Source organism: Pectinophora gossypiella, chromosome 9 (assembly GCF_024362695.1).
Source record: "Pectinophora gossypiella chromosome 9, ilPecGoss1.1, whole genome shotgun sequence".
Lineage (NCBI taxonomy): Eukaryota > Metazoa > Arthropoda > Insecta > Lepidoptera > Gelechiidae > Pectinophora > Pectinophora gossypiella.
The window spans coordinates 4,656,190-4,670,510 of record NC_065412.1 but is presented as its reverse complement, the minus strand read 5'-3'; the positions used below and the strand labels follow the sequence as shown (position 1 = coordinate 4,670,510).

The 14,321-nt window shown below is 39.6% G+C and overlaps 1 protein-coding gene across 1 annotated transcript in view; it reads right to left on the bottom strand.

Annotated features, from left to right (window-relative positions):
* The window catches only part of LOC126369398 (tubulin alpha-1A chain), a 32,879-nt gene that overhangs the window by 7,262 nt on the left and 11,296 nt on the right, over positions 1-14,321 (bottom strand). Inside the window, exon 2 of the mRNA XM_050013794.1 lies at positions 416-638. Coding sequence (XP_049869751.1) covers positions 416-638 — 223 coding nt within the window. The remainder of the gene's footprint in view (positions 1-415; positions 639-14,321) is intronic.

Below are 14,321 nucleotides of genomic sequence, written 5' to 3'. Positions count from 1 at the left end.
AATTCGTTACACTTGAATAGGGGTCTAATCGTAGAAAATCTAGAGCGTTATAAATCAATGTCTGCATTGTAGTCGCTATTTCTTAGACTGTAGCTACGTAAAGGGGTCAAATAACATCCGAAACTGTTCACGATGCCGCCTAAATTTTGCTATAAAAAGACATCAACCATTAACCCTCATTTACAATATGGTAGTTGTAGAATGAAAACCTCGAAAGAACTAAAAAATACTTAGATATTTTTCGAAATAAGTAATCTTACGCGCATTCTTACAGACAAACATTGCAAATTAGAGTTCTCAGGGGAAGAGAATACACGGATTTGCTAGGTAAGATATTCCATCTCGCTCGTCGCTTACCGTTTGAGCGAGATAGGGTTCAACCCTAATTATTATGTTTTCTTTCTTTCCTACTCACCAACGACAGTAGGCTCCAAGTCAACAAACACAGCTCTAGGCACATGCTTGCCGGCGCCGGTTTCACTGAAGAACGTGTTGAAGGAGTCGTCTCCGCCGCCCAGGGTCTTGTCTGATGGCATCTGGCCGTCCGGCTGGATGCCATGCTCCAGGCAGTACAGCTCCCAGCAAGCGTTGCCGATCTGTACGCCAGCTTGGCCGATATGGACGGAGATGCATTCCCTCTGTGAAAGAAGTCAGATGTTTATTAATAAGGTGGAAAAGCAATATTGGCAACGTAACTTTTTAGTTTAGTTGCTCTTCGCTTCGTTAGGACTGGCTGCAAAATTTCTTCTTATTTCTGTGTTTTACCTATGCATGTGTTGTGTTTGTGTTAATGTTTTTTAACGTCACATAAGCTCACGACTATATCCGAATTGAGATAGTCAGAGGTACATCCATAGCAAGATGAACTAAGTACCCACTTAACGAACTTTCTGTTAGACCAACGTCATAGGTAAAGTGATATTTTTTATTAATATAAGGTAGAGGAGTAATATTGTAAACGTAATTTCGAATGTTAGTTGCTGTTCGCTTCGATAGGACTGGCTGCAAGTTCTTTCTCATTCACATTACATGAAACAGCCAATATACTTCCCACGCCTCCCCTTAATCAACCGGAAGGGGTATTTAGCATACTCCACATCGCTGCTCCATTGCGGGTTAGTGGAGGAGTTTTGGCTAATGTAATGCATCTTGTACCGGCTTCCCACGAGTGGCGAAATAGGGTTGTGATTGGCAGAAACTTAAAAAATGGGTGAATGAATCTTTTAACACTATACAATGCCTTTTATTTCTTCTAGAAACGTTGTCAACCTCTAATATCCGTTAAAGAACAGGCATTTTTTATTTCTCGAATATAATTTTATGAGTCATTCACAATTTATGTCGGCTGTATTCAAGTTCCGTTTATTAGGTGGTTTCTTTGTTTGCAAGTTAGGTCAGGATAATTTATTATTGTGGGTGCATGGAACAGGCACACGAGTAATCAATAGTGCTTCTATAAATAGAGATTGAAGTCATTTGAAGTTCAACGAAGCAAACTTTGGCAATCAAACTTTGAGGACGGTTCAGAGGTTCTCTAGGAAATCCAAGACTAGAAGAGCTGTTGAGCTATATCTTCGGCTATGCTCCACTGTGTACGTAAGACTTATCTAACTGTCGTCGAGATATTTTCTCAATTATCTTATAATTGCACACCTCCCAAGCATTATCCCGTTTTTCACAGGGTCCGCTTACCTATTCTGAAGATTTGGCAGCTCCGGTTTTTTACAGAAGTGACTGCCTGTCTGACCCTCCAACCCGCGAAGGGAAAACCAGCCCAATACAGGTTAGGTCACATACTTACCTCCGAAAATGCATTTCTCAGGAATGTGGGTTTCCTCACGATATTTTCCTTCACCGCTGAGCACGTGGTAATCATTTATGATCCAAACATGAATTTGAAAACAAATTCGATAATCATTGGTTTAGGCCTGTGCTGGATTCGAACCTGTGACCTCAAAGTGAGAGGCAACCGTTCTACCAACTGGGCTACCACGGCTCAATTATACTATAATAAAACAAGGCAATGCCTCAGTCGCTGTCTCTACGCAAGATCGTGTTTACACCTACTTGATTAATTCTACCTAAGCTTTATATTTCCCTTTTATTCATAAAATTTGCTTCTAAAAACTGCCTTTCCACGGGTGCTTTCCATAGATTTCGAATATTTTCGCGCCTTACGATGATTTTACACCAATGATACTAATAATAAGTATTACGTATTTACTATTGTTTCACACCCTTAGCTTTACATTAATTTATATTATATATATACTTTTTCCGAAGATTTGCGTGCGTGACAGTTTTACAATAGAAAAAAAATTGGGGCATGGGGCGGTTCGCTCTACCAGGGCAACGGCCGTATTGTAATTTTGGTCCCGTCGGCGCGTGCCCATACAGAAACCATAGATCGTATGTACTGATGGATCTACGCACGAAACTCCCAACAAAATTAATTTCACGTCCCGAATAGCTTTCGTTGGTTATAACGTATATTGAACCTTATAAGAGATAAGAATCTGACAAATTACTTCATATTGCCAGAACGCAGATGTAAGTCATTAAATAATCAAAATCTGTTTATTGTAATAAAATAACTCGAAAAGCTTACAAGATTACAAAAAAAATAGTTGCGACAAGCTTCCCAAAGATAATAAAAATAAAATAATATTAGATTGTGTCTACAACTGTGGCTACAGGAAGTACGACATCGCACGGCACGCAGTATATGACTGGATGTCGATAGCCCAATATCGTCAGAAGTGGAAAAACATGGAAGAGGCCTAACTCCAAAATTGGATATCAATTTACATTACATTACTAATAAAATAAAGTAAAATTCTAACTACAAGGGAGATGCCAAGCTTAGCTTAAAATTATAGAGCATCCATTTTATAGGCGATGGGCTACTAACTTCGTTTGTGCTTTAATGTACGTATTACATAACATAACATAGCAACGCGCTTGTATCTCCAAAGGCGAAGGCATAGGTGTTTGTACACATCCATTCCTTGTCAGCTATGTTTGAGTCCCATGCAACAAGGGTCGAGCCTATTGCCACTAACCTGGCATAAATCGTGGAAACCGTAATATTAAATATCTATGATCTAAACAGGAATTCAAACTCATAAATTGGGAATCAGTAGTTACACTATCATGCAGGTAAGTTGCGTGTTGTCTGGACAGATTATGTGTCTAAATAGGTATAATGATTACAATACTTAAATAATAGCTAATAATGAGTCATTGTCATATTGGATCCTTTAATGGTTGTTATCTCGGCAGAAGATGAATTTGATATGCTTGTGGGTGCCACGCACGAATTCAATTCAGGCACGCGGCTGGCACTTATATGGCGGCCTATTTCTTAATGTGTTACTTACAATTCATATACATTTGTGCTTTGTAATGAATAGAATAGTTTTGGATTTGCTTGAGGGTAAAAAAAAGAGCCTCCCTCAGTGATACACGTACCTACAATAAAATACAATACAAATATACTTTATTGCATTAATATAATAGGAAATATTTACAAAATACTCTTAACTAGGTACATGGCAAATGGCAAAAGTAGAAAGACTAAAAAAACCGTCACTTATGGAGGTATTACCGTGTGATAGTATCTCTGACTACGTCTGATAGTATCAAATGATATAATACTTATAAGTATTTATAATGAACTAGCTTGCAATTTCGTCTGCATGGGTTTCGGTTATCGCGCGCGACACGTTTTTTCCAATCCCTATTCATCTCCTTAGGGAGTGATATGTGCGATTGATCCTACATTCTTCCTTAGGCCTCAAACTATCTTTATATCAAATTTTATCTAAATCGCTTCAGCTTTAAGCGCGTAAAGGTAATAGGCAGATAGAGTTAGGTACTTTCACATTAATAACTATCTTCTACCAACACCTTCGTTTACAACTTTCTATATCGCTCAAGTATATCCATACAGCACCAGTTCCGTACTGCTCCATAATATAAATAATGTTCTAGTAAAACGGGTGTAGGGATAGGTATATATTATCTACCATACATGCATTTTTAAATTATAGCTCTGTGCACGAAACCCTAACCGATACAATGCGTGTATATACCTTTACCATATACCTTTATGTTTTCCAACTACTTAAATATTAATGTTAATGTGTGTATATTTTAATGTTGTAAATGTATATGTGTGTCGTAGATTTTACCTAAATAAACTTTATTATTATTTTTTTTTTTTTGTATGGGTGGACTGAGGCAGGTCGTAAAACAAGGGCAGTTATGGATAATCCAGGACGTTAGGGGGCTAGTCACCCTACTAGGGATCATAGCATGACATCAAAATGCGGGTGTCATGTTGGTTTTTTGTCACAAAAATCAGAATACACAAGGGATGTTATAAACGATAGGTACGTACTTGCTTGTATGTGCAATTTATAATTAAAAAAGTAATTAAAAAATTAAAAAAGTTGGAACAATTTGTTTAAAGGAAGGAACAATCAACCAAACAACGCAACAATGCAATTTGTAGATAAGTACTGTAGAAAATTATACTAAAAGAACTGTACTGTAAAAAACAGTTTGTGGGTGTGTTGAATATAGTAAATAACAGAGAGTGTATATTTTCAAGTAAGACCGTATAGTTTCTAGTGCTTTTGCCTATGTATAATACAAGTCCAAGGAAAAAAGTCAAGTCTTTGTCAGTACATACTTACTTATAAATGTTTGTACATGACTCACATTATGGCGCCTTACGGCTTACCAATAAAAAAACAACTGAAAAATATTTGACAGCCAAGTAAAATTTAATTCAATCATCAAATAATAGAGTGCGTCAAAGATAGTTGACTGCGTCAAAGATAAATAAGAACCCAGTCTAAGATCAAAAATCAATCTCATTTTAGGTTCTTTTCGACTTATTTTTGAATTTTATTAATGATTTAAATAACAATGAGTACGACGTTTGACCGCTTTTACTGATGACGTCACAGGACATTATGCCCATTACAACTCCAAAGAAAACTTTCGTTTTGACGTTTCGTAAAAAGTTGACTAGGTTGTCAAGTAGCCTATTCGACGGATCTATGCTTCGTTCTCAAATACTTTTAAGTACACACGTTCACCGCTTGTTTATTTTTATTGGTAAGGCAGTAGGGGCAGTAGGTATAGGAAAAATCCGTCAGACACCCCACGGCAGGTAATCCATGATAATCCACAAATATAACTAAACGTCAAGCCAAAAAGTATTTTATGAGGATGATACTCAAATATGCACCCTTTATTCGTGCGGTGCATTCCAATGTGGCTGCGTGATGTGCTGAACAAATTACAATTTTGATCAAAGAAATCAGTTTACTATCTACTGAAAAAAAATATATTTTTGTTACAGTTTGTGAAACCTATTATGGTTCAGTAAAGATTGTACCTAAATAAACTAGATATATATACGTATATTATAACATCGCTATATTGTCAATCAAATAAGTGTATTAGGTATAGGTACCTTACCAGTATACGAGTAGAATTATGGAAGTAATACTACGTATACAACGGCAAGTCGGCAACTCTCCGCTCCCCACCAGCTGAGCTAGGTTTACCTCACCCCTCTCGGTCTTACTTTAGTCTTCAATAGTATAGGCGTCTCACCATGTCACGTTACATACACAGATGCACGTGTACGATAACTTCAATGTGTAGTGTCTGTGTAAAACGAGGTGTTTTGTATGAAGTGTCCGGTGTGTGCCTATAGCAGAAAGATGAGTGTAAACATAGCCATAGTTCTTTAAAAGTCTGGATGTCACACGAGCCCCTCGCCCTTAATTTATGATATTGGGGACTTCATAAATCTCTAAGTCGACTTTCATTTGTTTTGAAATCCATTTTTAAAAATTCAATAGAATGCGGTTTATTGGAAGTTAAAAGCTTTCAAATAAGAAAGTCACGTGACGTGAACTGAAGACGAAAGAGCAAAAAATAGGGTCGGTACGGTGTGGTACCATTCCTGAACTGCCTATTGTGGCATCATTAATCAACCGGGCGCTCTATGGTTAGTAGATAAAGGCTTTGCAGGGAAATTAATGTTCAGATATAGGCATATAACCGATCACGTGTGCATTGTTACTACGTTTAACTGGTTTAATAAAGTGCTATCGAACTTTACATATCTTAGCGTGTATAAAAAAAATATTGGAGATGAGTCGGTAATTGTGTACGAGGATTTATCGATAGCGATAAAAAACTAAATAGTATATTTATAACTAGCTGTTACAAGCGACTATGTCTGCATCAACATAATGAGATAAACCTAAAGATACATAGGGTGATGTTTATTTTATTGTAATGTATAAAATTGCTACCTATTTCCACGTATTTTGCGTGATCGCAAGCAAACTAATACCTAATATTTTTTTTTTTTTATTGCAGATATTAATTCATTTTGCGGTTTAGTTCTACTTGCCTCAGATTTTAAGGCATAAGTTAGATTATGGAATATATCTCGCTCTATGTATATTTTATAGTCCATTATGATTTAGGCCCAGAGAGATAAATAAACATGAGATGATACTGGCACGCTTGAACGGCCGTCACGGAGATTTGCATCATGGAGTTTCTATATCTCAAACCGAACTATTGTCTCGACCATGCGACGCGGAACAACTACCGTTTAACTCGAACCATTCCAATTTGTTTTACGACGTTAATTCCTTGAGTAATTCGAAACGACAGTTCAATTGTCCTGCCAGTGAAGAAAACTAGTGGGTAGACTTTAAAAGGCTCGGGTTACAAGCTCCAATTAAACGCCTACTGTGCTAAGGTCTTCCGCCTTAGCTACGCCGGGCACCAGCTTCCCCTGGTGGCCGTTGAGCGTAGGCTAGGCGGGAATATAATAATGAAAATAGTGTTTACAAAAAGTAAAATCACTTACCAAGGGGTTCGCGCGGGAACTAAAACTATCACTCACCACTTTTCGAATGTTTGAAGTGTTATGATGTATTTTTGAGTTGTTGTGTGTACAATAGGTGTGTTTGTGGCACAAGGGGTTGAATAACGTCAGCGGTTTAAACAAAAACAAAATTGCGGGGTGCGGAGAAGTTAGAAGGCGCGGATTGTAGCCATTTTGAAAATTGGCAACCAAAAATTAAGTGGCTCGCCAGAGGGCGCTGCAGTAGTGATACCACAGGTAAAAAATAATGCGATAACGTTAAAAATAACTAACGCTAATAATGGGCGTTACTACACACCCCGCCTTGAAAGGGTGAACTTTCAAAGAAAATTAGCGTAAAAAACGCGAATGCGAAAATAAAATAAAAAAATAAAATAAGAAACACTTATAACTACTATCCTAAACGCAGCATAATTAGTGTCTGCGGTAATAAAAAATAAACTAAAACTACTGTGTGGGTAAAGGGCACAACCTAACAATCGGCCGTTTGAAACTACCCTTAGAAGTTTTAATCGTAGCAACCCTGATAACATTATCTTTACCAGGATGTACATCGGTAACAATGCCTAACTCCCACTGCAAAGGCGGAACCTTGTTGTCTTGAATGACAAGAACGACAGTACCAAGTTTAATATTGGAAACAGGAAAATTCCATTTCTGTCGCGATTGAAGCGTGTTTAAATATTCTAGGGACCACTTGTCCCAAAAAGACTGAACTAGTTTGTCTAACAGCTGATATCTGTCTAATAGATGCAAAGGCTTGTCGTCGACTGGGGCCGCTGGTAAAAACTTAAGCGGGGTTAGTGTTAAGAAATGCGCGGGAGTTATAGCGAGCGGTTCACTTGGATCTTGTGACAATGTACTACATAGTGGGCGCGAGTTAACAATGTTTTCTATTTGACACAAGACAGTGTTCATTTCCTCTAGAGTGAGGATTTGTGATCCTATCACCCTAAACAGGTGCGTTTTAACCGTTTTAATTAGAGGTTCCCAAGAACCAAAGTGCGGTGAATTCGGTGGAATATTTTTAAATTCGATTTTATAATCGGAAAGTTCGTAAACTAAAGCGCGGCAGTAACTATCTGAAGTTATAAAGTTAAAAAGTTCGGTACAAAATGATTTTGCACCAACAAAATTGGTACCATTGTCCGAATGTAAAACTGAAATGGGACCACGGCGGGAAATAAAACGTTTGAATGCAGCGATAAAAGTAGCGGTACTTAGATCGGATGCTAATTCTATATGAATCGCGCGGGTGGTAATGCACACAAACAGACAAATGTACGCTTTTTGACTGTGTATACCACGTCCACGCTTTAGCGTAATACTTAGCGGTCCGGCATAGTCACATCCTGTATGTATGAAAGCCTTCGGAACCACCTGAGTGCGGACAGATGGTAAATCGGACATAATAGGAAACGTGGGTTTTGGACAAGTGCGGAAACAAAAGTTACATTTGTCTATCCGTGTACGAATAGTGCGGCGCCCGGTAATAATCCAGTACTGCTGTCTAAGTAAACTGTACAACAAGTTCGGGCCGGCGTGACAGTGCTTGCGATGATAATGATCGACAATTAGATCAACTATGTGATCTTTCCGTGGTAATAAAATGGGATGTTGTTGATCGAAAGAAAGGTGCGAGTTTTTCAAGCGGCCTCCGACACGGATAAGGCCGTGTGAAATGAAAGGACTGAGCTTTTGAATTTTCTTTTGACAGCGTTTACTAGCGGTTATGTTTTTAAGTTCGTCTTTAAAATGAGCGGATTGCAAAGCGGATAAAATTTTATTTTCAGCGAAGTTTAAATCCGTTGCGGAAATAAAGTCAGAGCGGGGTAAAACATGTAAAAAGCGGTAAATATAAACAGTCGTTCTTGAAAGTTTAGTCCAAGAGGAACAGCGGGCGGCGAGTTGACACAGCAGTGGAGTTTCATCTACCGCGGTAGTAGATGTGAGAGAAATCACTTTCGTCTCAGGAACGTCGACTGAAGCGTCCGGCTTGAACGGTGTTATGGGCCAGTCCTTCTCGTCCATTGACATCCAAGAAGGGCCCGTAAACCACAGCGAATGATTTATAAGTTGCGAAGGCAACAAGCCGCGAGATAAACAATCACTAGGATTTGTCACTCCCGGTATATGACAAAAGTGTTTCGCGGGTAACAAAGCGATGATTTTAGACACTCTATTCGCGACAAAGGTCTGTAATCTGTGCGGGGATGAATTAATCCAATGCAAGGCAATGGTTGAATCCGAAAACGCGTAAATATTTCTAATATGACAGCGGGTTGAGTAGGTATCAACAACAGATCGGATAAGTTTCGCGAGAAGTAACGCTGCCATCAGCTCAAGTCGCGGCATGGTGACTACATGATTACTTGGGGTCACTTTTGACTTCGCACACACCAAGGTGGTGGAGCGAGTACCATTGTTGTCAACATGTAAATAAACAGAAGCCCCGTACGCCTTCTCACTTGCATCGCTAAATCCTACAATAACCACATCACTATGCGAAAATACATTTAAATGTCGCGGGAAATTGAAATTAGAAAGAAGCGGTAACTCCAGTTGGAAACGATCCCACGCGTGGACTATGTAGTCGGGTGGAGTGTCGTCCCAGTCGAGCTTGAGCGAGCACAACTCCTTTATTAGAATTTTCGCGGTAACAATCACCGGTCCTACAAGACCTAAAATGTCCCATAAGCGGGCGATAGTGGACAACATATTGCGTTTTGTACAAACTCGATCGGACGGAGTGATCGTGAACTTGAATAAATCACTCGCGGGAAACCATTGCATTCCTAATATTTTCAAAGATTCATCCTTATCGAGATCGACAGGGTCTGTTAAGCGGTGCGATTCAGGAACGGCGGATAAAACGTCGCGGGCATTACTCGACCATTTAACCATTTCAAAACAACCGGCGCTGAACATATCAATCAGCTGTTGCGCGGCGGTAACTGCTTCGTCCGTTGTAGCGAACGAGCTAGCTATGTCATCAATATATAAGTCGCGGAACGCGAGAGTCGCTGCGAGAGGAAACCTTTCTTTCTCTTGATGAGCGAGCTCATGAATGGTGCGGATAGCTAAGAAAGGACTCGAGCGGAGTCCAAAACAAACGCGGTTAAAAGCGAAGAAACGTAGAGGTTCGCGGGGGTCGAAACGGTAAATGATTTGTTGATAAGGTTGATCTTGCTCGCGGGTAAGTATTTGTAAATACATTTGACGAATGTCTGCGGTTACAGCGGTACCAAACAGTCTAAAATTCAATAAAATATTAAACAAATCCGATTGTAATGCGGGGCCAGTATGTAGAATGTCATTGAGTGAGGTACCGGAACTGGTTTTCTCACTTGCGTTCAAAACAATGCGAAGTTTTGAAGACGATTTATCTTCGCGAAGTACCCCGTGATGCGGTAAAACAAAACCCTCACTATTGGTTTTGGGTTCGAGTATTTCTAGTAAATAACCCTTGTCTAGGTACTCGCGTATGACCTCGTCATATCTGGCTTTAAAATGCGGGTTTTTTTGAAACTTGCGTTCAAGAGATAAAAAACGATTGCGTGCGGTTTTTAATGAATCGCCTAGTAAATTAGGGTTCTCTTTAAAAGGTAGTCCTACGGTAAAACGTCCAGAGCCGTCACGTAAGGTTGTCGATTGATAAAATGACTCACACTCTCGATCGTCATGAGATAAAACGGGTTTATCTTTTAAGTCCTCTAACTCGAAGAACTTTTCCAGATCGTCATGTATAGATTCGCCGGTAGCGAAGTAAGAAACAGAACTTACGGGTTCCGTATCAACCTGAGCATCGCCCATCACTATATAACCGAGAGTGGTGGAAAAAGCGGACGGACAGTACGGCGGTCCGACTATTTTATCCGGTAATAGAATGTCAACAAACAGTTTAGCACCGATAAGAATCTCAATATCAGAGGGCGAAGAAAAGTTATCATCAGCGAGCGGTATTGTTTTTAAATAGTCACACGATGAAATATTTATCGGGACGGTTGGCAACTTTTCGGTGATTGTATTGAGGACTAGAGTGTCCATCGAGTAGCTTTGCTCAGCGTTTACGCGGCTATGAAAAGTTAAATGTGTTTTTCCGCGAGCGGTACTCGAATGGTCACCTAAACCTTTAATAATAGTTTTGCGGTTTAATTGTTCAATGTTTAACCCTAATTTGCGACAACAAGAAGCGGTAATGAAGTTGTTTTGCGAGCCCGGATCGATAATACAACGACATAGGACGAGATTATCATAACGATCGCGGACGTAAACACAAGCGGTACCTAATACAACAGATGTACTAAGTGGCGGGTTCTGCGAGTTAAAATTCGCGCGCGGATTATCAGCAGACAGATAAGAAACACTGCCTGCGATGGGTACGTCCACCGAGTGTGCGGGAGCGGGAGAAGAGACATGGTTATGCGGCTGAGGTCTTTGCGGGAGAGAGACCGGCATACACGACGTCGTTGCATGTCGATCAGCGTGGTGGGGTGACTCGGCGTCTTGCGGCGTTGATGAGACTTGCTGCGGTTTGTCCACCTGCGGTTTTACGAGAGGAGTACGGGACAACTTTCTATCCTCGTTTACATAAGCGGTTTTAGATAAATGAATTAAAGTGTGATGTCGATAGCCACAATTGCGACAAGAACTCGTGCTTTTACAAGCGGTCCATTTATGTTTGGAACTGAGACAGTTAGTACAATATTTATTTTCCATAATGAATGTATGTCTGTTTGCGGGGGACATGTCAAGAAATGCTTTACAGTTGTAAATGTGTTCGTGATTTGCATTACACAAAGAACATACAGAGTCAGAATTATTATGAGAAGTCGCGGAAATGTAAGTATGCGTAATTTTAGGAGGGGAAACCATTTTTGGTTTAACAACATCCTTTTGAACAACTTTCGACGAAGTAGCCGTGTTGTTAGTGCGTTGTATAATCTTAACTTGGCCCTTCATGAAGTCGATAAACTGATCATAAGTAGGTATGTCAGTGTCACGAACAAACATTTCAAATGCTTTTGCGGTGTCACGGTCCAAACGTTTCAAAGCGAGATAAATAAAAATATAATCGCTCAGGCCTACAATATTTAATTGTTTTAGCGCGGCGACAGATGCGGCAAACTTATCTATAAACGTTTCCAACTGAGACGCGGTAGCGGGGTTCGGCAAAGCCTTTGAATCAAAAATGTTGTCAAGAAATACATTTGCTAAAAAACGCTTGTCTTGATATTTGGTTACTAATGCATTCCAAATGCATTCGTAGTTATCAGCGGTGGGACTTATGCCGGAAAATACTAGCTGCGCGGGTCCCTTCAAACGTCCCAACAAGTAATATAACTTCTCAGACTTCGATAGCGACATGTTGGAATGAACAGTGGATTTGAAGGTTTCATAGAATAAACTCCATTGTGCGGGGTTCCCATTGAAATCAGGTATCTCGATGGGAGGTAATTTCGCGTAACACGACCTAGGCTGTTCGTCTTGTTTTACATTACGATTCAATACATTTTTTGTATGTCGAATAGCACAATAAATGTCTTCAAAACCACTCCATGAATTAAAATCAGGAATGAATTCGGGATCTAACTCCATATTCAGTGAATTTATGTCGTTAATGGTGGCCATAAATTCCTTGCGGATGTCGTCAATTGTTTCACATTGTGAAAGAAATAAATCACAAGATTCTACCTTTGAAATAGAAGGACGGCTATCATAAATACGTTGCATACGTGCATAATAAGCATCGCGGCGTGATTCGAGAATGTATATTTTTTTGCGAAAATCTTTCTCAGTGGGTGGCGCCATAGTGACGCAACACACAAGAAAAATGCGGTGGACAAAATTATAAGAAAATATGCGATTATGCCACTTTACACACACAAAAAATATGTAAATTACAGTAGTAACAGTAGTTATAAGGCGGATTATTAAGGTTTAAATGCGAGGAAAGCTGAAATACACCGAAAATAAATTCCAACTTTTTCTAACAAGAAAATGGCGGGTAACACGAGAAAACGCGGTCGACAAACAATGTTTTGAGGACTAATCCTCACAGGAGGCACCAAATTCTATAGCTACGCCGGGCACCAGCTTCCCCTGGTGGCCGTTGAGCGTAGGCTAGGCGGGAATATAATAATGAAAATAGTGTTTACAAAAAGTAAAATCACTTACCAAGGGGTTCGCGCGGGAACTAAAACTATCACTCACCACTTTTCGAATGTTTGAAGTGTTATGATGTATTTTTGAGTTGTTGTGTGTACAATAGGTGTGTTTGTGGCACAAGGGGTTGAATAACGTCAGCGGTTTAAACAAAAACAAAATTGCGGGGTGCGGAGAAGTTAGAAGGCGCGGATTGTAGCCATTTTGAAAATTGGCAACCAAAAATTAAGTGGCTCGCCAGAGGGCGCTGCAGTAGTGATACCACAGGTAAAAAATAATGCGATAACGTTAAAAATAACTAACGCTAATAATGGGCGTTACTACGCCTTATTGGGACAAAATTTATTTGTAGCTATTTGGTTGTAAAAAGAACAATTTGTACACATAATTGCATTGTAAACTTTGCCATACAAGGTTACAATTTAACTTCTTTACGACCTTCATCGCGAGTTTTTTTCGGATCCGTCTAGCAAAAACGGTTGTTTAAATAACTGTGTAAAGAAGGCGTAGGTAATATGCCTACCATAATTTGATTTAATTAATTTATGAGTATATATAACAACATAATTAGGTAGAGTTGGAAGCCGCTCCCAGTTACGCGAATTGTGTCATCTAGGCCTGGTAATTTTAACTACGTTGGAAACTAAGTAAATATGAACTTGCTTTATTTTAACTACATCTGATGAATATACGGATACTTAGATATTTATTTTTATAAGGCTTTGATGTCATGTCGTCTGCTTCTTTTCGTATAATAACTCATAATTGGTCATTAGGACAGCACAATTATAATCACATTACCATTATTTTGAATTACAAATAAATACTTACTATCAAGTTATTTGAGGAGCTCGGTGGCGCAGCGGTTAACGCGCTCGGTCTGCGATTGTTGAAGTAAGCGACTTTCGCAAAGGCCGGTCATAGGATGGGGGACCACAGAAAAAAAAAAGTTTTCATCTCTAGCTCCTCCGTGCTTCGGAAGGCACGTAAGTCGTTGGTCCCGGCTGCATTAGCAGTCGTTAATAACCACCAATCCGCACTGGGCCCGCGTGGTGGGTTAAGGCCCGATCTCCCTATCCATCCATAGGGAAGGCCCGTGCCCCAGCAGTGGGGACGTTAATGGGCCGGTGATGATGATGATCAAGTTATTCAGCGGAGTTTAAGATGAGATTAAGATAAAACATTTTTGTTGACGATATTCGTCAATTATGGTTGGGATACTTTGTAA